The sequence below is a fragment of the Sander lucioperca genome, chromosome 17 (assembly GCF_008315115.2).
Source record: "Sander lucioperca isolate FBNREF2018 chromosome 17, SLUC_FBN_1.2, whole genome shotgun sequence".
Lineage (NCBI taxonomy): Eukaryota > Metazoa > Chordata > Actinopteri > Perciformes > Percidae > Sander > Sander lucioperca.
In genome coordinates this window covers 24,673,190-24,698,172 of record NC_050189.1, presented here as the reverse complement: position 1 = coordinate 24,698,172, position 24,983 = coordinate 24,673,190, and the positions used below count along the sequence as shown (strand labels likewise).

At 39.4% G+C, this 24,983-nt stretch overlaps 1 protein-coding gene across 6 annotated transcripts; it reads left to right on the top strand.

Moving 5' to 3' along the window:
* Nucleotides 1–1,546: 1,546 nt before the first annotated feature.
* On the top strand, nucleotides 1,547–24,949 carry ccdc149a (coiled-coil domain containing 149a). 6 transcript variants are annotated; one of them, XM_035993527.1, is made up of 13 exons: nucleotides 1,547–1,715; nucleotides 12,469–12,630; nucleotides 12,815–12,853; nucleotides 13,744–13,851; nucleotides 13,968–14,084; nucleotides 14,599–14,771; nucleotides 15,352–15,424; nucleotides 15,591–15,675; nucleotides 16,843–16,987; nucleotides 17,286–17,362; nucleotides 18,183–18,215; nucleotides 21,502–21,594; nucleotides 23,480–24,949. In XM_035993527.1, the coding sequence occupies exons 2-13, from the start codon at nucleotides 12,571–12,573 to the stop codon at nucleotides 24,028–24,030; spliced, it is 1,554 nt and encodes a 517-aa protein (XP_035849420.1). In that variant the 5' UTR covers nucleotides 1,547–1,715; nucleotides 12,469–12,570; the 3' UTR covers nucleotides 24,031–24,949. The 6 variants fall into 6 exon arrangements, with proteins under 6 accessions (XP_035849420.1, XP_031140839.1, XP_035849418.1 ...); XM_035993525.1 differs by lacking the exon at nucleotides 1,547–1,715 and adding an exon at nucleotides 10,965–11,305 and having other exon boundaries at nucleotides 23,489–24,949; XM_031285130.2 differs by lacking the exon at nucleotides 1,547–1,715 and adding an exon at nucleotides 10,984–11,305.
* Nucleotides 24,950–24,983: the final 34 nt, after the last annotated feature.

Genomic DNA, 24,983 nt, shown 5'->3' with positions numbered 1-24,983 from the left:
TAAAGCTGCAACAATTAATATCTCTATGTATCAAATGAGTATGAAAGGGATCAATCATAACGATAAACCTCCAGTCAATTATCAAACAACTGCAGTCTCTCTCAGTTCTACAGAGCATTTTAGCATCTTTCAGCTCTTGGTTTTAGTTTTATGGGTTGCAACTACACGGTTTTGGTTCAGTCTCACCTGTTTTAGCGAAAAAGCTCTAAAAAATCACTGTACACTACCTGCCTAGCGCCAAACTATGTAGACATCAATACACTACATGCTCACCAATTTACACTGCTAATTTGCCACAGTGTAAATGAGCACTAAAAATAAAAAGGAATAATATATAGTTGCTCAAAACCTTTCTTTTTAGTAAACTCTGAGTACACAAACAATGTTCTTAATGCTTTTGTTAAGGTGTAGAGCCCCTGGTGATTCTTCGAGCAAAGTTTCATGTTGTGTCGAGCCTTCTTAGTGTTTTAAAAATAGCTACTTTGAGGCTAGCATAAAAGTGCCCCTAGCACTCCCATTCAAAAGGCCATTTGACCAAAAAACAAAAATACGGTAAATCTTAAAAGTGCCGATTCCGTCCTAAATATGCTTTTAAACGAAAGTTTGACTTGGGTACATTCACAAAAAGATCCTAGGTTGAATTTTGGCGAGAGTTACGCTTTAAGATGGCACCATTCTTCAATGACAGTTCAAGAACTTGTACTTTACAACTATAATAAACACAATACTACTTTGAACACTATCATCATCACATGTGCATGTCTATATAACAGAGTTACATAATATGTCTTTGTCCAATAAAATGGCATGCTCCAGTATAAAACAGCATACGTAAACTGCCAACTCAGCGGACTTCTTATCCACATTGTATGTGCTTAGTTTGGCTGTGTTGGTTTGACGGATGGTTCCATCAGAATATCACAGCCTCATGCAAAGCAACCTACAACAGCAGAAATATATATCTTTTGGACGTTGAACCTTAACAGAAAGGAACCGGTTTGTCTTCCTGTCAGCAGCTTTTCTCTGTTATCTAGCAAGTACTGGCAAGGACGTAGGTTTGGTTTCAGAAGTCGAGTGGGGACACCTTAAATAAAATAAAATAAAATGCTGGAATGTATATTTAATGGTAGTTTAACAAAAAGAAGAATAAATGCTATGTAAACCTATGTATTGTGCAGACCTTTAAATCATTTTAGTTCCTGGCCCTGCCTTATACTTTCTGTACTTATTGTCTTATATTTGACTGGTGTTCAGTTGTTGCATGCAAGGAAAATATGAACTATTAATGAAAATAATGGATAAAACCTTAACCAAAAAGGTCGGGTGTATATTGGTAAAGCTAAACCGAGAGGAAAAAAGGTCATTTAACTCCTGAACATGATTGTGGGCACATGGTAATAACTGAGGGCTCATGAGCATATTTACTCAAGGCCCTGTACTTCCAGCGCCCTTGCGCGGACCACGCCCTTGATCTGAACTCCACACCTGTAAAGTTGCGAGACTGCTGAAAGGCGCATGTCCCCTCATCTTCTGAACCCAACCCACCTCTCCCAGCAAGTCTTGACCAACCTGTTTCTGTAAATGGGAGGAGCTCAGAGGCAGAGTCAGAGAGAAAAGGTGTCAGTCACAGACAGGAGTAGCCTACAAAAAGAGTACTGCATGTTAAGTTTTGTTAGATATGATTCACACTGCAGCAGACGTCCCACGTCAACATTGTAAGTACATTTTCCTGCAATTCTCTACTAGTTACCTTAAATTTGTTATGTAAAATAATTAGTGTGTGCTCGCTAAGGAAAAGCACACTTATGTAGCATGACTTATTCATTTATCTATTTAATGTCAGTTTGTTTAATAACATAATATTTCATCCTTGTCCCAACTATGATAAAAAATTATGAATAGCCTACTGGAGGCATTTTATACCTGTGCATATTCAAAGTTTAATTTTGGGTGTACAGGCTGAATGAGGAAGTTCAAAGTCTAAAACGGTGAGTAAGGGCAAGGTGTGGCACGATCTGTGCATTAGCAAGTTTCCGATGTGGTTGCCCTCTGGTTTGAAGTATCTCCGATCTGTACCCACGGCACCCACCTTAATACATGATTGTGAATACAATGATTGTAAATGGAATTTCAAATGCAATAAAAATGCATCTTGAAAATGAAATAAACATAATGAACCTTGAATTCTAATGATAGCTTTTGGCTGCATGTCAAAATTTAAAATGGCACCAAATGTTGGTACACTAACATAATTATTTTGTTTTTTTACAGTTCCTCTGAAGCAAAGAAATGAATATCCTTTCATCTATCCAGCTATCCACACAGGTCACAGCCCCCCCAACAGAAACACATCCTATAATAAGGTGCATTATAAACAACAACCTCAAGAAGCTCCAAAAATTACTTAAAAAATACGACGTTAATGAAGTTTACCCCTGCAGAGAGTGGAATGACTATATAACTCCACTGATTGCTGCTGTTGTAAATCACAATAGGGGAATTCTTACTTTCCTTTTGCATCAGGGTGCAGACCCAAACAAGGCTTCCCAAAATGTCTGGACACCTTTGCATTATGTCTCACTATCCAAAGCACCACTTTATTTTGTGGAGAAACTACTTGAAGCAAAAGCTAATCCAAACGGATGCAATCCCATATTCACACCGCTGCAAGCTGCCATCAATGACAGGGAGGATGTTCTGAAAGTGCTCATCTCTGCCGGTGCGCTGGTAACTTTGTTACCTCTCCCTAATCCTGAATTACAAAAAATATCTCAGATAATTCATGAACTTGCATTAAAAGGAGACAAATTGTGCTCCAAACTCAGATATTTCCTGGATATGGAAATAGCTGTGCGAGAGAAACCACCTGAAGAAGTGTTCAAAACCTTTGACAGCCACATGCTGCTGGAGGATCCTCAGACCCATCTGACCATGATCGAAATTCTCTTTACTGTTACTGGGCCAGGTAATGAAAAATACAGCCAGGGAAGTATCAAATGGTTGAAGGACACTAAAAATGTGAACACATATATTACAGGTGCAGTCAGTCGCTTTCCAAACATCCCTGAGAGAGATGTAAAGAGAGCAATAGATAGTTTGCATGCAGTTTTCTGCACAATGGAAGACGTACTAAATGAGCAAGCATTAGCTATAATCCCCCAACTACTGGACCAGCTTTGCTCCAAAGATAGACCTGATATATGCCAAACTGTTCTGCAAACTCTGTATGTGATAACACAGAAAACAAAGGGCACAGATGGCTGGGATCCTGACTTTCTTGAGAAGTTATGCAAAACAGTTGCTCCTTTTGTAAAGAACCAACATTCTTCTGACATTAGAGTTTACACATATGGTGTATTTGCAAACTTACTTTCAGTTAAACAGGCAGCTTCCATCTTTACATCAGTGGGGATAATGTCGGTGCCTGAGGACACACTAGCATTTGCAGATATGAAAATGAATGACAAGCTGAAAGAAGTGCTCAGACGACTGAAAAATCATTTCAGCAAACCAAACATGGAATGTGAAGACTCTGCAATCTTACCTGGATCCAAGAAAAAGAAGAAAAAGAAGAAGAAGAGAAAGAAGGAAAAGCAAGAAGACCCAAACGATGATGTTTGCACTGCTGCAACTGATCTAACAGCAGCTTCTGTTATGGAGTCAACTTCATATATGATGCCCTTCCAGTTCAACACTACTGTATTATCAATAAAACACAAATGGCTCCAAATAAGCAAGAGGTGGAGAGAAAAACTAGAGAAGCTTCTGAGCACTGATGAAAGTAAAGTAACCAATATTGGGAGCATGATTTATGTGAATGATGCAGAATTCCGCATAGCGAAGGGAAGTGATGGTACTGAAGTCTTCTTGGGGCTGAGAGATGATGGCACTGAAGTTGCTATTAAGAGAATGTCTAAATGCAACTATCAAGTGCTGAAGAATGAGGAAGGATTTCTGCGACTTCCAGAGCTTGATCATCCATTTATTGTACGATATGTTGATGCTGCGGAGGATGAGAACTTTGGATATCTTGGACTTCAACTTTGTGAAAACACCTTGGAAGAGTACATCAGAAGTAATGATAGGAGTCTGCCGATAAAAGAACTTGTTTCTCAGGTTCTGGAAAGTTTAAGGGTGCTTCATTGTCAGAGTCCTCCAATTCTTCACCGGGATCTCAAACCACAGAATGTCTTGATCGGTAAGACAAGTTAAAAAATATACTGAAATTATGGAATTTTAAAATTCAGGAAAAACTGTATTTGAATATGTCATGCATGTTTATGTTTCCTGAGTTTGTCTACTTGGTCTGTCCTACAGATGTTAACGGGAGGGCAAGATTAGCTGATTTTGGCATAAGTAGACGGTTACCCAAAGGCCAAACAACTTATCGCACAGCCAGTGCAGGAACTAAATGCTGGATGGCCAAGGAGACTTTAGCAGACGAAGGTGACACTGACATACCATACAAGGCAAACACTGATGTACAGGTCAGTTTTTCTGTCTTACAAACTTAATTGATGACTAATTGAAAAATACTTCCTTGATTGCTAAATGTTTTGTTAATTCTTAAGGTGGCAGGTATGCTCAGTTATTATATTCTTTCTGGGGGACACCATCCTTTCGGCGACAAATCCTATAAATGTGAGGGCAACATTCATGAAGGGAAGTACACTTTGGACCATGTTGAAGATGTGGTGGCAAAGGATCTCATTGAGTGGATGATCAATGAAGAACCAATGAACAGACCTAAAGTGGAAGAATGCTTGAGTCACCCCTTCTTCTGGAAACCTGAAAGGTAAGAAAGAAATAGCCTAATTGATTAATAATAACATGTAATCAATGGTCTACTCTATGATCTATCTTCTATGGTGTTGTCAGTCATTTGGTTGTTCTATAATTTTGGTCTGGAGTGAAATATCTCTCTACTGGATGGAATGGGACAAAATGTGATACAAACGTTCATGATTCCCAGATTATGTATCTTAATGACTGGTGATCGTCTGACTTTTCATTTAGCCTAGTAACAGGTTGACATTTTTGGTTCAGTATGAAATGTGGTCATAGCTATTCTGAATAGCCATACTCAAAGGCAGGCTGCTATTATAGTCTCATACTGGCTGTGTACCACTGCCTCTGCAATCTCCAACTATTTAATGTCTTTTGCAAGTCTTTGTGGTAGAGGTTGTCATGGGTTACAATAGTTGTATCCGAAACCAAACCCGTCTATTATTTGAAAGCTAGGACCCTGACCCATGCAGAACCGAGAAATGTCGGACCCAAACTCGTCTGGACCCAAAAGATACAGATTTCACAGTTGATTGCTATTAACAAGTTAACATTGATTTACTAATTAAGTTGTCAAAACCAAACTTTGTGTGGTCTAATGTAACAGTTGTAGCTTTCTCCCCTATGTCTGGCTCTGACGGATATAATCCATCCTCCTTGCCAAGAAAGTTGGTAAAATGCATCCAGGTTTTCTGTTATTCCTCTCTTGCTTATTGAAAGCAGTCTTGTCTACTTGGCTTGGCTAGTCTACTCGTTATTTCAGCTTAAAAGTCCACTTGGTGTCACAGTGGCAGATAACAAATGTTTAGTATCCGCTTTGCAGTTTTATTGCATATAGCATTATAAAGATAACTTTAACTGTTTTCCCTTTTAAACAATTAAGTTGCCACAGCTGCTAAAGTCAGTATTGCTAATTTGCTATCATTTGTGCTCAAGCAAGTCTGACCTCTGCTTTCAATGTTGCAAGTTACAATACACACATACATACACACACACAACACTACCATCACAATCAGGGCTGATCAGCGCTCAGCAGCTGGGTTTTCTCTGATCCACATGGATATTACACATAATGTTAAACAACGGGACCAGACCCGGACCCGATTGACAGTATAAACCATAGATCCAAACCCATATATACCCATATATTGGGTGGACCCCTGAAGATTTATATTTTTTGGTCTATATGATGAAGTGTGCAAATTGGGGCAATGCACACTTTCAGTGTAATCGCAAAGGCATTTATTGTGTTTTGCTCAGAAGTAACGTAGTGGCATGAAGAATGAAACAAGACTGATAGACCAATAGCCATGTTGGTGGCACTGTGCGACTGTATATTTAGGCACAACAGTGGTTTGGGCTACATTCTAATGTCAGCAGGCTTATAAGCATACATAGATAAAGGATAAGTGAAAGCTGTGACTGAAGTAGAGGATTCATCCTCTGGGCACCATGGATGTCCATACCAAATGTTATGGAAATCCGTCTAATAGGTTCATTTTGATAAAAGCCAATAATGTTAGAAATTCTGCCGGATGTCCCTCTTTTTAGGCCGGATGACCCACACTTTCCACTTTCTTTGTGTTGGCATTCTAAACTCCGGTCGATTTATGAGTACTATGGTTAACTGCTCCTCAGATTTCTGCAGGGTAAATTAAGACAGCTAGCTAGATTATCTGTTGAATCTGAGTTTTCTGTTGCACAACTAAAACAACTTTTAAACGTACACGTTCCACCCAAACAAGTTCTTTCCCGAGGCTATTTTGCAGCCGCACCGTTATTGTTTCCGGGGCTTAGCGCTGCCCAAAAAGATTGTTGTTGTTTTAAAGAAATGCCAATAAACCAGAGCATGTTTTTCTCCCATCCCGGAATGCCGTGTGGACTAGCCAAACCCTCCTTTGCAGCGCTGTGGAGGAAGGTCTGGCAATGCGAGACTGTCTGAACTAACCGTGACCCCCGCAACTTGCCCATTGACTCACCTCTGGTCGAGCCGTGATATTTAGTCTTCAAAAGGCTGGGGCTTATGGTAAATTGTGTTTGTTAAAGGCATCTAAAAAACAAATATTAGATAAACAAAGATTATAGATCATTTGCATTGTTATCTAAATGTATGCAGTGAACCACACAACATACTGTTGGGTAAGGCTTTGTTCTAAGGCTGGATGTTTAATTATTAGCATTGTAACAAATGTCAGAACAGAACTTAGAAGTTCTGGTTACACTATCTATAAAGTAAGAAAAGAGCTGTTAATGCTAGCATATACTGTGATATAGCATCATCCAAACTCCAACACAGTAGATGTGCCAATCATGCATATAACAACTAACAACCACCTATTGTAGCTAATGGTACTGCTTATTGGCTTTAGATGCTAGGTGTAGGTAGTTAGTTAGCGCTTGTATAACACTATTATATACATTCCTTACAGTTTTGCTGTTGTGTTTCTTAGTAATCATGCGTATTTGGTATATGGAGAAATCCACAGCATATCAGGCCTGTTTTGCCTGGCGAATGTCTCGAACACCATTTTTAGTTAGTATCATATGAGATTATGTAAGGTTCTGTTTATTTTTGCAATACATGCATCGTAAAAAAACTTTTTTTTCAGGAAAGTTGAATACTTGAGAAGGACTGGCAACAGGGATGAGGTGGCAAACTGTCGAAAGGCTGACAAGGAACTGGTTTGTTCATTGGAAGAATGTGCTGGAGATGGATCCTTCAAACAGTGGAGAAATAAGGTGACTGCAACATAACTGTAACTTCTGTATTCCTAAAATCCACTGTATGATTAATTATTTTTGGTGTTGCAGTGTCCACCAGAGTTGGTCCAGAAGATGGATGCCAAGAACAAAGCCTACCCTGACAACACACTGGGATTACTGCGCTTCATACGAAACCTCCATGAGCACTAGTGAGTGAAAGTGATGCAGGGCCTTGAGATGTCACTAAAAATCAATCCTTCGTAATTCATCAACACTGACACAATCATTATTCACACTTTCATTTATTTTTTTAAGAAAGTGTCGAGTAGCCTTTTTACAGTACAAAAAGTACATCACCTACGTCTTAAGAATAATGTAATTTTTGTACACACTATTTCATTCTACTGCTTGCTAATACTATGCAACTATATCCACCCTGACATACAAAATGTTATATACAATGATGTAAACTATTCCTTTTTTTTGCAGTCCCAAGGATGCAGCCCAAGTTGATGTGATGACGATATTTCCTGATCTCTTTGGATGTGTTTACAAGTTTTCCAAGACCCAAGGGTGGAATTCAGAGCCCCCCTTAGAGGAAATGTTTCGGAGAGACGACCTCACCACCAACTTTACAATGATGTCCATAAACCCTAAGGAGCTTCTGGGTGTCCCAGTTCAGGAGTCTCAACCCAGTGTCTTGAAGATGACTTTAAAAAATTAAAAAGTCTAACAAGTAGTCAGAGCAAGAATAAAGCACACGCAAAAAAAACAGTTGTAATACAGTTTTAATAGTTATAGTGTCCCAACTAAGTTGTTTAAAGAGACTAAACATACAGTTTTTTAAAATATCAAAATAAATGTGTAGAAGTATGATTGTAAAATGTGTTTCATCCTATTTATGTTAGGGCTATGGCACAACATCAATCAAAGATCAAGTCTCCCCTCTTAAGATTAATTACTATCTTAACTTTCGTAACTTTATTTCTTTAACAAATTACAACAGAATGTTAAGTCTCTGTATTCCTAGCTATTAGTGATTTGAAAGTAACATTGAAATGTATCCGGCTTCTTACTGTTCCCACTTTTGCAGACCAAAACATACAAAATACTCAATATTGTATAGACAGAGCGGTGTATTGACTAATCTCTTAAAGGAGTACTTGTAAATTTCCCCCACCCTTTTATTGTACTAATAATAGAAAACCTGTTTGCAGAAGCCTGCACTACAACTTTATCATTTTGTGGAAATGGTGCCCAAATTATAGTTAACATAAATTAATCTATTCATATAAACTCTTGTTCATGTGGCTTAACTTACCTTGAGAAATGCAAAGTAAAAGCAATATTTAGTTAATACATATTGAAACATCTTCTGTTTGTTTTTTCAACAAAACAAAAAACTTTTTACCAATGTACACAGTGGGGACATATGACAGAATAACAATAATTAGTTACATGCCAATGTGCTTATTCATCATAGTCAGTCCTAGCCTGACGTCGTCATACTCAGATTCTAGTCAGAATATGAGTCTGATACGGCTCAATTGGGCTGTGATTATGGGGCGTGTTTCAACCAAACCAGGAAAGACAATGCCTCTGCATTCAATTGGATAGACCTACAACCAATCAGAGCAACGGAGTATGTGACGTATGTTGAGCGACGCATAGTTGTCAACAGAACTCAACTGCACGCACACTGGAAATAGTAGAAGAAAATGAGTGTAAACGATCTTTGCCAGTGTTGTAAAAAGAATTTAAGGATACACGGAGTACTTACCAACACGATCATCATTTTTGAGAGAAATAGTAAAGGTGAATGCATATACGTTAGATTACATTACTGTTGATCATCTGTCCATCATGATCATCTGTCCATAATGTTTTCACATATTGAGGAATCAGTCTTACCTAAAAAGACCCTGAAATTGAAAATTCTTAACTACTTGTACTTTTGATACTTTTTATATTTTACTGGTGATATAACTTTACTGCTAGAGTCCTTTAAAAAAAACACATTTATTTATTCATTCTTGTATATTTCCATGATATTGTTACATTATGTGGGGGTAAAAGAATGACAATTAACTATAATACCAAATCCTATGCTTATTTTTTCACAAATAACAGAGGTAGGACAAGCTGTGTTTTGAGTACATTTCTTGAGCTGACTTGTTGAGGTTGCGGAGGTTCTACAATTTCAGAAGGGTTTTGAGACCAATAAAGAGGTTGGGTATTCATTCTGTTTTGTGAAACTACAAAATGTACATAAAACAAGGACTACAATGCCATTACTGTGTATCATACAAAAGTCAGCAAAAACGATGGCAAGCGTCTTATTTTTTAATTGAATTCAATGGTATTGCAAATGTGCATAACATATTGGAATATGTGAGCTTTATGACAGATAAAGATTCTCTTTTCATTATTTTTGTTTTAGGCATATTGGATGTTATCCTCAACATATACTTCAACTTGAGTATCTGAATAAATATTTTGAAAATATGATTGTAAGATGTGTTTCATTATATTTGTGCTATGGCACAACATTGGTCAAAGATAATTTCCTCTCATCCACCCAACATGTTAATATAATACTGGGTGAGAATTGAGCAAGGGTGAACAAAATATTCAGATACTTTATTTAAGTAAAAGTACTAATACCACACTGAAAATGCTCCACTTCACGTAAAGGTCCTGTATTTAAAACCTTATTAGTACTATCAGCAAAATGTGCTTAAGTCAAAGTAGCCTACTTATTGTGCAGTAAAATGTTCCCTATCAGTGCTTTACTATAATACATGATGTTTCTGGATTATTATGGCTGCATCTATGTGTATGTTGCATTTTACTGTTGTGTATGTTTAAGGTTGTGTACATTTTACTCCTTATACTATTGATCTATAGCAACGCATCATATTCTATAAGATCATCATATTTGTACCATCGCTGTCCTGTGATAACCACCTATCTCTACAAAGTCTGCTTTTCATAAACTCAGAAAAACAGCTGTTTTCAGCTTTGTGATGATGCTTTTTCTTGCTGATCAGAGAGAGGTTTAAAATAGTTTATTTAGCTTAAGAAGTAGGATAATTACAACATAAAAACAAGACATAAAGGAACCCTTCGGTTTATCACAAACATCCAAAATCAATCTGGAAATACATGTTTTTTAAACTGGACAGGAAGGGGATAAATTCTGTAATCTGAATGGTATCTAAAGGTGAAAAGTGTAGTGGAGTAAAAAGTACAATATTTCCCTCTGCGATGTAGTGGAGTAGAAATATAAAGTTGCTTAAAATGTAAATAACTGAAGTAAAGTACAAGTACCTTGAATTTGTATTTAAATGCAATACTTGAGTAAATTTACATCCATTCCACCACTGGAATTGAGGCCCAGCTAGTCTGGCTTATTATTCCCCAAGAGAGGGGCGCTCCAGTTTCGCTTTACTTCCGAATAATGTAGGATATCCAGTGTTTCATACTTAAATAGTGTTAGGGCATACCATAGAGTGGGGCATACATATAAATTGGAATTATTTCTCAAAACTAATTTCCTTCAACGAGAACTTTATTGTCAGCGTTGTACCGGAAGTCGTAGCTTTTTTCTTCTGCGCGACTTGACAGACAGCAGAGCTAAAGAAAGTGGCGTTGCAGGATAAACAAACGGAGGAGAGGCTGCTCGAATGGAGGCAGAGAGGCAGCCCTGATCCTGACATTTTGTAAAAAAAAAAAAAAATATATATATATATATATATTTCGGATAATGCAGTCTTCTAAAAGGAGCGAGGGTGACTGGCAGGGGCTCGTCAGCGAGGTAAGTGAGTGGCGAAGACCGTGAACAGCTGTTGCAGAGACGGACTGATTTTACAGAAGCTCCCTTATCCATATGGAATGAGCTTCGGTGTCTTGGCTTAACGTTAATGACGTTAGACCGATGAGCTGTTTAACATCACATACAAACGCTACTTTTTCGTCTTTTGCTAGATAGGCTAACGATTGATTGAAGGGGTAAGCTAGCTATTTTGTCGTGCCGACAGCACTCCAAGACTCTAGGTTGGAAATACATTGACTCCCCTTAACGTTATATGTGCTAGACCAGATAAGCCCACCTGTGGGACTGCATTTACTCGAATAAATGTATCAAAACCTGAAGATTGAATATTCGACCTATATGAATATAGAAAACCTAATATAAGCCTAACTGACTGTAAATGGCACTACTCATATAGCCTTGTGCTTACGTGTAGTCAAACAAAAATAATTCAAGTGTTTTTAAAAAGCTTATATAGAAACTTTAGTAATACCCAATATAATGAAATTACTCCAATATAGCTCTTTAATGCAGAGTGACCCACAAACCCAAATAAAATCAAAGGATTTGCTGTATTTCTTTGTCATATGTGATAGGAAGCTGCATTCAGGTTTGGAAGTGCTTGTAGAGAAAACAAGCAATGTAATATCACCACCCTGGGTTTTAGAGAAGTATAATGGACATTTTCACTATTTTGAGATGTTATGATATAGAACAAACAAACAAAAATAAAAGAAAATAATTTGCAGATTCATTAGTTGCAGCTTCACATAAGGGATTAGCATGGTTGAGCTACAAACCACACCATACTACAAGCTTTACTACACACTACTACTGCACATTCAGCTCCTTTGTAGCGGCTGCTGTTTAATTTGGTTATGAGCTGGTCTGACAGTTATCAAGGTTTACGCTGTTCCTTCTGCTGTTCCTTATCTACACGTTAACGCTCCAGTGTGTGTTTTTCCACCTGTAGGGAACTGGTCGGGGCTTGTAATATTTGCACTATTAAGTAATTTGACCGTTGCCATTGCAGGGTAGGGAAATATTTAAGCCAAGAATAAGCTTACGAGAGATAGACGTTGACTTACAATTAACTGTATGCACAGTATAGCATCTCATAATACCACTTGTCTCTGTTGTGTCCTTGTGTGCTGTGTTTGTTGTAGTTCCTGGTGTGTAAGCGCAAGCTGGAGAGTAAGAAAGAGGCCCTGCTCATTCTGTCCAAGGAGCTGGATACTTGTCAGCAGGAAAGAGACCAGTACAAGCTGATGGCCAACCAGCTGAGGGAGCGCCACCAGGGACTCAAGAAAAAGTACAGGGAACTCATTGTGAGTGGTTCAAACCTTCAAGGTGATGTTCATTTGTCTGTGTGTGCAGTATTGTCTATATACTCTCTGACCAAGCAGTCAGTCAATTAAATGGGAATGTTTAACAGTATGCGTAATGTAATATTTGCTAATTGTATTTGATGACAGATAATATTTTGATAATGTAACTCGTTTCATATTTTAGGATGGTGACCCCTCTTTGCCACCAGAAAAACGCAATCAAGTAAGTTGTGTTTGATTTAAAAGACTTTCTCACTGCCACTTATGCTAAAGTATTTGCCTTCGTTATGTTACGGTGTAAATTGTTTGGTGTGGTTGAATGAAAATAGCTCCCTCCATTTTATTATGTTGATTTAGTTTGGGGAGAATAACCACTGGGACATGTGTTCACAACAAATACAGGATATCAATGGACAAACATCCTTATAATACCAAACAAATACAGATCACATATCCACAGTAAAAATCTACCCACCTTACGAGATTTTTGTTAGGGTAAATGTTAAGGTATTTTTGTCTTGTAGAGACAAAGAGAAGGACTCTGCTTGGTGGTGCTTTCAAGCACGCTGTGACACCAGAATTAAAGAGTTGGATACTGAATTGCAATGCATTACAAAAAGGAGTCTTGCTGATTAGAGGACAAACAACAAGCAAACATCAGTGTTGTGAAAAGGATAATGCTGACACATATTATTGCTTATTATATACAGTACAGTAAATAATGGGATTCTTGTAAATTGGTTGTAAAAAAAAAAAGTTAAATTATCTGCTTTGAAATAAATATTACATCTATGGTTTAGACTGAGAGGGATTTTAGTTGTGATATTGATTATTTAGAATTCTGTTTTCTTATAGCGAACTCTATTTAGTTCTATGTGTGATGTGTTTGATGACAACCCATTCAAAAGCTGTAAATCACAGTTGTTTCTGTATGTTAAAAATTGTCCCTGTGTATATGTTTCCCTGAGCTGAAATAGAAAGATGTGGTACCCTAATTGAATGGGTTTAATTGTTGGATTTGGACCCTCTCCATGATGGATCAAGTGGCCTGTTACCATTGTTACATCCAAACATACCATTGTCATTCCCTCTTCTTCTCCACCTTCTCCTCAGGTGAACCTGGCTCAGCTGGTGAGAGACTCGAGGGAGCGAGCGAAACAGCTGGCTGAGGAGGTGAAGGAGCTGACTCAGAGGCTCACCGAGGCCCAGGGGGATAACAAGGTAAGGTTACCAGGGCCAGCATATGACATGATCCCTCACTCAGTCCAGTGCATGATTAGATGTGTTTGAGATACGCAGTGCATTTCAAATGTTTTTTTTTTTTTTTTTTGCTACAGCTGCTGAGAATGACCATTACTCGACAGAGGCTGGGGGATGAGGAGGTGGGCGCGCGCCATTTCCCCGCCCATGAACGCGAGGATCTAGTTAACCAGCTAGAGAGAGCAGGGCTACAGGTATATACATTTCCTTTTTTTCTTCTTTTTTAAATCATCCAAAACCAAGACAACTGTCTCAAATTTAGATGATATCACATCACATTCAAACATGTCCAGTGCAGTTACAATGAAATTTGATCATAGGTAAAAGAAATTTGGTTTTTCAAAAATAGCCTCAGTAGTTCATAATACAGTTCATTCACATTTTGCATTGTGCATCGGGGACATGCATCACTTTTTAAACTTTATTCTCACCCCCATGACTACTGTCACTCCTGCAAGCTACATACACACAGTGCAGTAAATACTGCCATTATGAGGCTTACATTGTGATAGTGTTCTATTTGATTCTATTATTTTGATAAAAAAACAATAATACTTCCCCCTCCTTTGAACCTGCTGTTGAGGTGTTCTTGCTGATTGCTAAAAACAGTGCATGTACTCAGCAAACTCTACTTTAGTAAACAGAGCTTCAAAATATCTTTCAATGGAGTCTCTGACAAACCTTTTTGCCTGGTTGTTTTTTTCCTAGATGGAGGAGATGGAGCACAACATGAAGGCTCTGGCGGACGAGCTGCAGGACGTGAAGTCGGAGCGCAGTGTGTTCAGGGAGAAGACCTACCGGCTCAACGTGGAGCTCAACCACATCTTGGGCAACCGTGAGGCACGCATCATTGATGTGGATGCCCTCTGCATGGAGAACAGGTAAGTGAGACAAATGAAGCAGATACCTAGGACACAGAACTACCTTCACTGATAACATTGTTTCAAGCCCGTTCCACTTCTATTTTTCTAAATCTCCAATCCAGCCTCTGGAAGGCTCATGTGTTTGATAAGAGCTGCAGATTCCCAGGAAATGGCTTTAAATCTTAGTACTGTAGTACTTAGTTTGCTACTAGTTATATCAGTTGGACAATGCAACATTACCTGTATACATGTACTTGATGTTAAGTAGGTGAGGGGAGTCCTTTTAGATTTTTTGAGCTTTTGTAAGATTAAACCAATAACAATGATTGTTTTTTTATGCCCCAAAATGTAGATTTGACTATTAGTTTAAATGATCATGGGGGACGGCTTACACTAATAGTAAAGCACTGTGTAAATATTACACGTCTGACTTATTTCAAACATTTTTTTCAAGTTTCATATAGAATAGTTATGATTGCCAGAGCTTCAACTTAAAACTATTGTCCGTGTCCGTTATGATTTGCATGCAATCTTCACCTCATCAATCTCATTATATATGCTGTGACTCTGATGGTGATATGGATCATTGTTACTCTAGGTACTTGCATGAGCGTCTCAGCCAACTGCAAGAGGAAGTGAACCTGCTGAAATCCAACATCATGAAGTACAAGGTACAGATGAAATCACTGGGATTTTGAGGATTTATGAATCAACAATTCATTTGACCTAACTGAATTTGCATTCGTATGCATATGAACTCAAAGTAAAACTTGTATTTCAAGTGTTCATCAAACATGGCAGAGCTGGCTTTATTCTCTCGTTTTCCCCTCCCCACAGACAGCTCTTGAGAGGAGAAAAAACTACAGCACATATGGGAAAATAAACAGCAGTCCTCTAACTGGCGTCCTCTCAGCCAAACAAGGTGAAAACACAAACTGTTCGGCTCACTTTGATTTCTCTTTAAAAATCCGACATAAATAGATACCAGAGCAGCTGATCTGGGGAGTGTTGAAGGCCAGTAAAATGTTTTCCCTCACCTCTGTCTGTATTATGGCACATGAGGTAGTTTTTGATCAGATAAACTCTGCAACTGATTCTTTCTTCCATATAACGAGCCAGTTTCTTAAAACACCATTGTTTCTAGCCATGTAATAATGCATTATTTAATAACTCCTTTTTGCCGATCCCTGAAGCCACCGCTCGGGCACCAGCTGGGTTACTAATTGTGTTCTGAGTGGTAGAGAGCACCACTGGCAGGGAAATGAGCCTGCCAAGACTGACAGTTGCTGGCAGAAGCAGCACAGTGGGCTCCTGAGTTAAAGTTAGGAGTGTCACTAGTAGACAGCTGTTTCTAACTCTCCATCTCTGTCTTGCTCTTGTCGTGCTGTTTTCCCCGTCTCATGTTGAATCATATATACTAAATACGTATACTAAAATATATATTTTAGTGTAGGTTTTGTGAAGTTTGACTGGTGCATTATTGGCAGGTTGTCGGTTAGTACCATGTTTTTGTAGATGGCTTCAAATAAAAATAGCTTTGTTCTTTTTATTCTCTCCTTCTATTCCATTCTGACCTATATCAGTGTAAATAGTATTGGGACTTACAATCTTCGTTCCCAGGATCTTTTCTTTCTGTCTCTTCCAAAGGTTAGAACTGAGCTGGGAAAAAAGGCGTTTAAGTTTGCTGCTCCCTCTACATGGAACAAGTTACAGAAATCCATGTAACTTAATGAGCTGGTCTCATTGGTTGTTTTTAAGAGGATGTTGATTGACTTGGAGTCAGCCACATCTGGCTGTAGATGTTTTGCCTGATGTGTTTAGGATTGTGGTTGACTTTGATGGATTTGCTGTTTCAGTTGTTTTATGTTTTTAGTGTTTTTGTGTATTTTGTGTTTGTATGTATGTATGTGTGGTTGTACTGCTGCCTGTCTTGGCCAGGACACTCTTGAAAGAAAGAGATTTCTCTTCCTGGTTAAATAAAGGTAAACAAAAATAATAAAATAAATTCCTACCTGTCTTTTTTTTTTTTAATCAGATTTATCTGACACCTTTTTTTTCTCTCCCTCCCTCCATTTTTTTTTTTTTTAAGTTCAGGAGATGCTCCTGGAAGAGCAGGGCTGCAACCTGCCAGCCACGCCTCAGTCCATCTCCGACCTCAAGTCCCTGGCCACGGCTCTGCTGGAGACCATCCACGAGAAGAACCTGGTGATCCAGCACCAGAGACACACCAACAGGTAATGAAATGGTACATAATGATGTCGGAGGAACCCTCACATGCTCTTCCACTGACTGCAAGGACTTTTTCACAAGCCTCACCTGTAAACTTCATCCTCCTGGCACACTTATAATGTTTACATACCTGTTCAGAGAATCCTCCTCCACCTCCAAGGCAAACACTGGACTGTGACACACACACACACACACACACACACACACACACACACACACACACACACACACACACACACACCAAAACACACAAACACTGTTCATCAGTCCCCAGTAACCTGACCCATCGTACTTGGTCTGCAGGATCCTTGGAAACAGAGTAGCTGATTTGGAAAAGAAGCTGAAGACGTTGGAGGTTTCAGGACTGTGGAGTCTTCCAGGTGGGTCTCTAGACCAACTGTTAAAGCTTCCACAGAAAATACACTTAGGCTGTACCACATTGCAGTCTCCTTCTTAAAGTCCTGAAACCAAAATCCACTTATTAAACAAAGACAGAATAATAAGTCATACAGTAATTTGTCATGGATATACATTATTTTGGTTTGTGTATTAAATAATCATCATAATTTCACAATTATATAAATATTTTTGAATGTTTCTGATAAATCCATGTGAATTAGAGCAAATTGGGTAGAAGGTATAGCTGCTGTGTGTAGTTAAATGTCTATAAGGCAGTTACATATGATCAGGAACTTTACTGTAGGCATCCGTCTCAAACTCTGCATGTATCCACTCTCACAAAGACTGTGTGTCAATGTTTCTGCCTATGTTTTTGACCCGGTTGGTACTTCCACTACCACACCATTAGCAAACATGACCGTGTGACTATGGGTGCGTGTGCGTGCATGTTCACACAAAGTAAATGTAAAAATGAAAAAGGTTAACTACCGAACCGTTAACTTGTGATAAAGTGCCATTTATGTCCCTTTTTATAATTAAGAATTTGCTGAAATATAATAAGAAAATGTTTTTCCCAACACTACACCTCACATACATTGCTCCTAAATGCTTTTTTTTTAAGTTTTAAGTTAAAAAAAAACAAAACATTATCTCTTATTGTTATAGCTAGCAAACTGGCTTACACTGATTTACCTTTTTTCTTTTTTTTAATCGAAATATTAATTACATTACACTCATTACATTAATGAGGTTATATGTTGATAACGGTGTGTCTTTCTCTCTTCTCTTGCTGCGTCTCAGGCTTGACCTACCGCATATCCGTGGGAATTGGGAGTATGTATTCCTTCTGCCCCACTTAGCCCATCCATGCCCTCCACTATGTCCTGCCAGGACAAATCTGGGCAGACGCCCAGAAAGCGTGTCACCTCATGCCCACCGTTTACAATGTGTTGACTCCATTGACCACCCGCTTATGTGTCTGTTCATTATAGCATTGACTAGAGCAGGTTCCCTGAATATCACACACTGATATTTTTGGTCTAGTGGATCTGTCTGAAAATGTACACTCAGGGGAGAAAAAATATTATTTTTGAATGTTGGGGTTGGGCATGTTTTAATCGCAGGAGAGACCTTATTAAAAGAAGCACGCTACTGTCTTCTTGGTTCATTTTAAAATGTGCTCAAATTCTCACTGGCAAGAATTTGAATCAAAAGTCATGTGAGACCAGGACTGAGGGCTGTCATATCGTAGAGTGATATACAGTATAATGCAGACTGTGTAGTCAGAGAAAAAGAATTGATTAACAGACCAAGTTGTTTTTCTGGGAATTGGAGTCAAACTAATATAGGAATAGGAAATGATAAAATAAATAGTAAAATGTGCTCTCAAAACTGTAGATATCTTTTTTTTTTTTTTATTCTTGTCTCCTTCAATTTGAGGAGCAAAATAAAAGACCCAACTAGTATTCAAAAACAATTACATATACAACACCATTTTTTATTTTTTATGTATCCATGCATCTGTGTATATGAGTAAACCCCGGCTTATGAATGAAATATATTTGATATGCACTGCATCCATAGCAGCCCTTACATTTTGATAAGATGGCTGCCAGCTTTTCCCATCCTTTAAATAAACCTCATCCCCAGAGAACCGCAACCAAATGTAATCTACCAAATGTAAACTGTATCAAAAATTAGTATTCCAAACTACATTTGCTGTCAGAAAAAGACAGCCTACCTAAAAAATAGTTCCCCGCTTTTCCCACTGGAGGGAGATGTTGTGCCGTGTATAAACCAGACTGAGAGGTGGAGGGGCTGCGGCTGGATGGAGGTGCCCTGTCATGAGACCGTCATTCTCACCGCCATAAAACTGACAAGCATCCATTACTGAAAATGATTGCCCACATTACAAACACATTTAGGGGAATGTGCCGTTATTAGGGAATTTGTAGGCGAGGGCCCAGAGTGCCTGACGACCACACTGTCCACCACAGTTAGGGAGACAGAAATATAGCGAGAGATGTGAGCGTCTGTGGCCTTGATGTGATACGAAGTTGGGCTGATGGATATTAAAGGCAAACAGGATAGGATGGAGGGCCTTGGCTGCCTATCTGAGACCCGGAGAAAACTAGTGGTGACTACGTTGTCTCAGGATCAGAGAGAGCCAAAAACAATAACAATGACATTGATGCAGTGAGTCGGATAAAGTTGTGATTGATAGATCCCCACCAGTCCTCCAATCCCCCCAACCCCCATGGTGAATGAGTGCACCTGAAATGTAACACAGCAAGTGAAAGCATGTCAGTGTGCATCAGCTATTGAAAAGACAGAGGTGGATAAAGAATGCACCCATATAGCTTTGTTTTGACAGCACTGCATCCCAGTGTAGGGTTTAACCGTTTGACTGTTTGACAGACATCTCTTTTTTTGTCTCCTTATTTGTGATATGGAGTGTATGATCCCGTATGTTGGAGTGTCATATAATGCAAAAGAGCCTGTTATCTTTGCGGGGTGGTTGCATACGCATATACAGTATTTTGTATGTGTGTTAGAGAGAAGAGGAGATGGTTAGATGGTTGGTCAGGCAACTGCCAGAGCGGTTTAAAAGAAGTCGCTGGTGTCTCCTGCTTCCTCCTGAGTGCTGCCTGGCGCTGGAGACCCACTGCTGCGCTCAGTGTGGGCACTGCTCTTTGGTAACCAACACCACCGTATTATTGGCTTTCAAAAGCAGTCTGCAAAACTCCTCTAAGACCTCTCTCAAAACTTAAAGAGAGTGCTCGGATGCAGGCGTAGTCTTAAACCTTAAGACCTTTTCTTAACTGATCCAATTGATTGATATCTCCGGTTGTATCGGGTCGTTCTGGGCCGTGTTTCTAGTCAATGAGCGTTATTGCTTTATGGCAGTATTTGATTCATTCATGTTTCATTAATGTCATGTAACATTTTTTTCCAGATATTTGATTCATTGGGTTAACCAAAAACATTCCCATCTGGTCATTTCAGCTATAACAAGTTTCAGATGATTTACTATATTTAATTTTATAAGGACATAAAAGTACATATACCTTGAAGAAAAATTCTATCCATATTATCCACTCCTTATAATAGGTATTTCAACTGGTTGCTAATGATCGAAATTAGCTACTAAATGACATCAGGCAATAAAGTGGCGGTGCTAACAAACTGATGTTTAGCATAATGTTTACTAAATTCACCATCTTTGTTAATTAGCAATAAACATAATTTACAACTGAGGCTGATGGGGATGTCATTGGTTTTGCAAGTATTTGGTCATAAACTAGACAAATTGAAATGTTGACCTGGGATCAACAAAGTTATTATAATTCTTCCTGACGGGCTATAATAGTTTGTATCAAATGTAATGGTTGTCCATCCAATATTCGTCGAGACATTTCAATCTAAATAATATAGCATAATGATTTAAAACCACTCTTTTAAACATCCTGCAACATTGTTGCTTCTCTTGATGCCCACAGTTGATATGTAGAAGCCACAGGATCCAAACAGCCCCCACCCCACGCTATCACTCACTGTTCCCATGTCAGTGTCAACACTGAGCATCCATAACAATATGGAGTGTATTCATAACAATATGGTCTCCGTTCACCATTCATGATTCTTACGCATCTGCCATCCAGTCGACCATTTTCTCATTCTTCTGTTTGGTTTTGTGCCTCACACTTGAATGGTCAGAGAAACATGCCTATTCATAGGATTTCTGTGAAGGCAAAGGCTGATGCACGCACTTACAGGCCCGTGTATGCATGTGGTTATGTGAAAACAGTTTTGTGTGTGTATGTGTGATGTCTGGTTTATAGTGCAGTCTCCTGTGAGTAGCATATGGTGTCATCCTAAGAGGCGTGCAGCCATCACTAATGAAGACAGATGACAGGGAACTAAAGCCACTTCCTGTGAGCACTGCAATGCATACGTGCGTGTATGTTTGAACACACACAACACAGCACCATACATGTGCTTGGACGAGCTCCATCCATTCCTAACATGACCCAAACTCTTCATACCTCTTACTTTGTGTTTTTGTTGTGATTTGGGTGTGAAAGTAACAGGGTGCTGTTCTTTGATTGTGGTCTTACAGGGACACAAGACAATATGACACTGAAGGAAAACCTTCAACCAGAGCTTCATCCAACACGTGCCAAAACTCAGCCAAACATGCAGCCACCCAAAGGTGAGTGTGTAATTGTGTGTAACTGGCTTCTCCAGCCATTGATAATAGAACCCACAGCTAACGGGATAAACACTGTAATTAGCCACCACGTGCTAAACACTCCTTGCTATCTTCCCTGTTTAACCCAAGTCCTTTCCCTTCCCGCCTCCACTCCTCTCTGCTTCTCATTGGTGCAAGCTGCCCAAATGCCATGGCATTTTGAAAATGTGAAGCAAATTCTCGCCCGCTGACATTCAGAAACTTCTGCCGTGTTCTCTTTGAAAGGGGATGGGGGACGGGGGCCATAAATATGGATGCCAGTTTAAGTAATGTTGCTTTCTTCCTACGTGTTTTTGCGTGTGTATGTGTGTGTGTGAGAAAAGGTGGCCGGGACTCTATGTGCAGTCTTTAACCTTTTTGCCTGCACATCCACAAATATGGGTCAGTAATCCCCAAAGTGAGAGCATATTTTGGCGAAGAAGCAGAACTAAGCTGTTGCTACTGCCGAGATGCGGGGCGTCACACTTGTCTTGCGTCCCCTTGTCTGTGGCGCTGCTGCTATATTTAGCCTGTTGCCATGGAAGCACTTCAGTCACATAAGTAATTGAAATAACTTTCTACATTGACACAGTGGTCCAAAAGAGGAAAGTTTCCCTTGTGTTTTCTTTTGTAAGTGTTTTTGACACATAAAAAAAGATTATAATAGAAGTAATTAACAGATTGACTGCCACACCATTATAGGCTTCGGCCTTTCAGCATCCTTAGTTTATATTGGCTAGTCAATTGCCTACTGTGATATCAGTTCAATTCTTCATACTTAGCGATAACTCATTAACTACCAACTATTATTGTTTTCTGCTTTATATGCATGTGTTTTTCCCTCCTTAAAATGCATTGTAAACTCTGGCTGAAATGTTGCCACTCAGCGAGAGTTCTTTATTAGGAGTATTAGTATTACTAGTACAGAGCCCGTTGAAAATGGGCCTGTTTGGAATGGGCCGATTGCGTGGCCTGTGGTATTGCTGCTTGTAGAATTCAAAACCAAATTGTACCCCAAAATTACTTACAGAAGGACCCCAAACCACTTAATATACAACTCCACTGTATAGACTACTACTGACTTACTGTGTAGGTTACCTCTACATTAGAGGAAGACATTGTACTACTATATTTACCTGACAGAGAACATTGCAGATTCAGAATGTAATCACAAAATATCACAATGAAAATGTGGAGTAATCAGACATTAGCGTCATGAACTCATGGCAGTGTGCTCCCCACCTGGCCCGTTATGAGAGCTAATCAGCACATATCTACGTTAATCAACCACCAGAACGTGTGTGTGTGTGTGTGTGTGTGTGTGTGTGTGTGTGTGTGTGTGTGTGTGTGTGTGTGTGTGTGTGTGTGTGTATCTTGTGTCGTATGATCGTTAACGAATTTAACACTTCAGCAGACGTGTTAATTTCCATACAGGTTTAGTGGCTAGACGGTTAACGGTGAAGTATAGATTTGATTCGCGGGGGAATTTTAGCGACTGCAATGTTATTAGTGTCGTAAGTTAGCAGTACACTTAATTAACCCGACCCAGGGTGAGTCAGATGGAAACTGCTGTGTCTGCCCGTATCAACTCTGAGATTTTCTCGCATCGCACAGCACTGTGAAGGAATAATCTCCGAGATTACGTTATGTTCTACTTAGCACTATATAGTGCCTGGCTTATATCCAGCAATCATGTAGCTAACGTTGGAAGCAGGAAAGGAGTCAAAGATACGTCTCGCTTTATTAGATACATGCAAATGAAATAAAGTTGTCTTTGTTGGGTTAGGGTTAGGGCCAAAGTACTTGTTTTCTAATGTAACTATGGCCTCAGATCAAATGACCAGTTGTCTCCTCTTCCCTCTCCCAGTTGTGTCAGACGACAGAAGTTCACATGAATCATCGTGGGAATGCCACACCGCTGGCAGCGATCATGGCACAGATGGCGTCAGCAGGGAAGACACACCTGCACAGCTCAACAGCCTGGAGCCTCTGGTGGGGGTGGAGACGAACGGGATTGACAGGAGAGGGGGAGAAATCGAGACCCTGACGGAAGATGGAGCCGCCTCAGGGCTGGAGGAGGGGCGGAGTCCAGTGGAAGAGGCGGGGCATGAGGTAGAGGGAGGGGAGGATGAAGAACTGGGTTCCACGGTGGAGGAAGGAGAAGAGGCAGCTCTGGCGCTGGGTGTAATGTCCACTGAGTCAGACCTTTCATGGCTTCCAATTAAACAAGCCTCTTTTGATCATTCAAAAGTGGGTCATCAGCCCTGCCAATTCCAGGACAATAAGTCAAATCATGCACCTGAACATGCAGACTCGGTATCAATTCCAGAGAACCAGTCCACAGAGGTGTCGAATACAGGGGACTGGGACGTTGTGGATCTGCGCAGTGACACCTGTCATAGTGACAGCTTGGCATGATCTGACGTCACTGAAAGACTTATTTAAATCCACGTCCTTGTCGTTCTTATTGATAATTGCATTAATCAGCCCTACTTGCATTCACACACCGTGGCCAGCTCCCTGCTCCACCTAGCAGCTCTGTTTTACTCAATAAAACAGAGAGAAAAAACACTTTTTCAGCCACCGTTGACAGAGCCGGAGGTGCACTTTGTACCTAGACAGGGTCGTTGCTGCGCTGGAACACAAAATCTTGAAATCAATTGAGTTGCAAACTTAATGCCCTACAGGAAGAATTTAGCTAGGAAAATAACAAATATAGCAACCTCAACTCCTGCGCCCTATATTCCCTTCTTCCTTTCCCCTAGGATAAGCTGATCCCAATTGTTTGCTTTCTTCTTCCTCCTAAGGGATGCCAATAAACTGAGTGCTACATTTTGTTACTCTCATAGGGGGTCAAAATTGGCTTACCAAAACTTGTAATGAATGTATTGTACATATGTCTTTTTCATTGTCTATTCATCTGTACGTATGATTAGGTGAATCTTACTAATCCATCAGTTATTTATTTATTTAGATAGTTGATATTTGGATGAGATGACATGTGCCTTATATGTGGAAATATATACTGATATTTATTACTATAAATGTATAAACCCACAAAACTACCGGTCTTGAAGTTGGTCTTATGTGACCCACGCACATGCACCCAAAAAAATCAATTGTATGAGAACATGATTGTAACAATATCCACTTTAAATGATTAACTGTAACTCTTGTCAATGAAGAGGTACTTGAGTTCACCTGACAGGGCACATGGTATTTTGGGAACCACTGGTCTAGTGACATTGAAAGTTCTTTATTGATATTTGTATCAGGTCCCTCCTGAAGCTAGAAACCACGCAAGCAGGATTTTCATTAAACTACACTTCCACTCTGACACAGAGGCTGACTTTGGGAACTATGTGCAATAT

Coding starts and splice junctions, on each gene's coding strand:
- ccdc149a (XM_031284979.2), top strand. CDS start 2,290: ATGAATATCCTTTCATCTATCCAGCTATCCACACAGGTCACAGCCCCC. Junction 4,199..4,317: donor ACCACAGAATGTCTTGATCG/GTAAGACAAGTT, acceptor TCTGTCCTACAG/ATGTTAACGGGAGGGCAAGA. Junction 4,796..7,394: donor TTCTTCTGGAAACCTGAAAG/GTAAGAAAGAAA, acceptor CTTTTTTTTCAG/GAAAGTTGAATACTTGAGAA.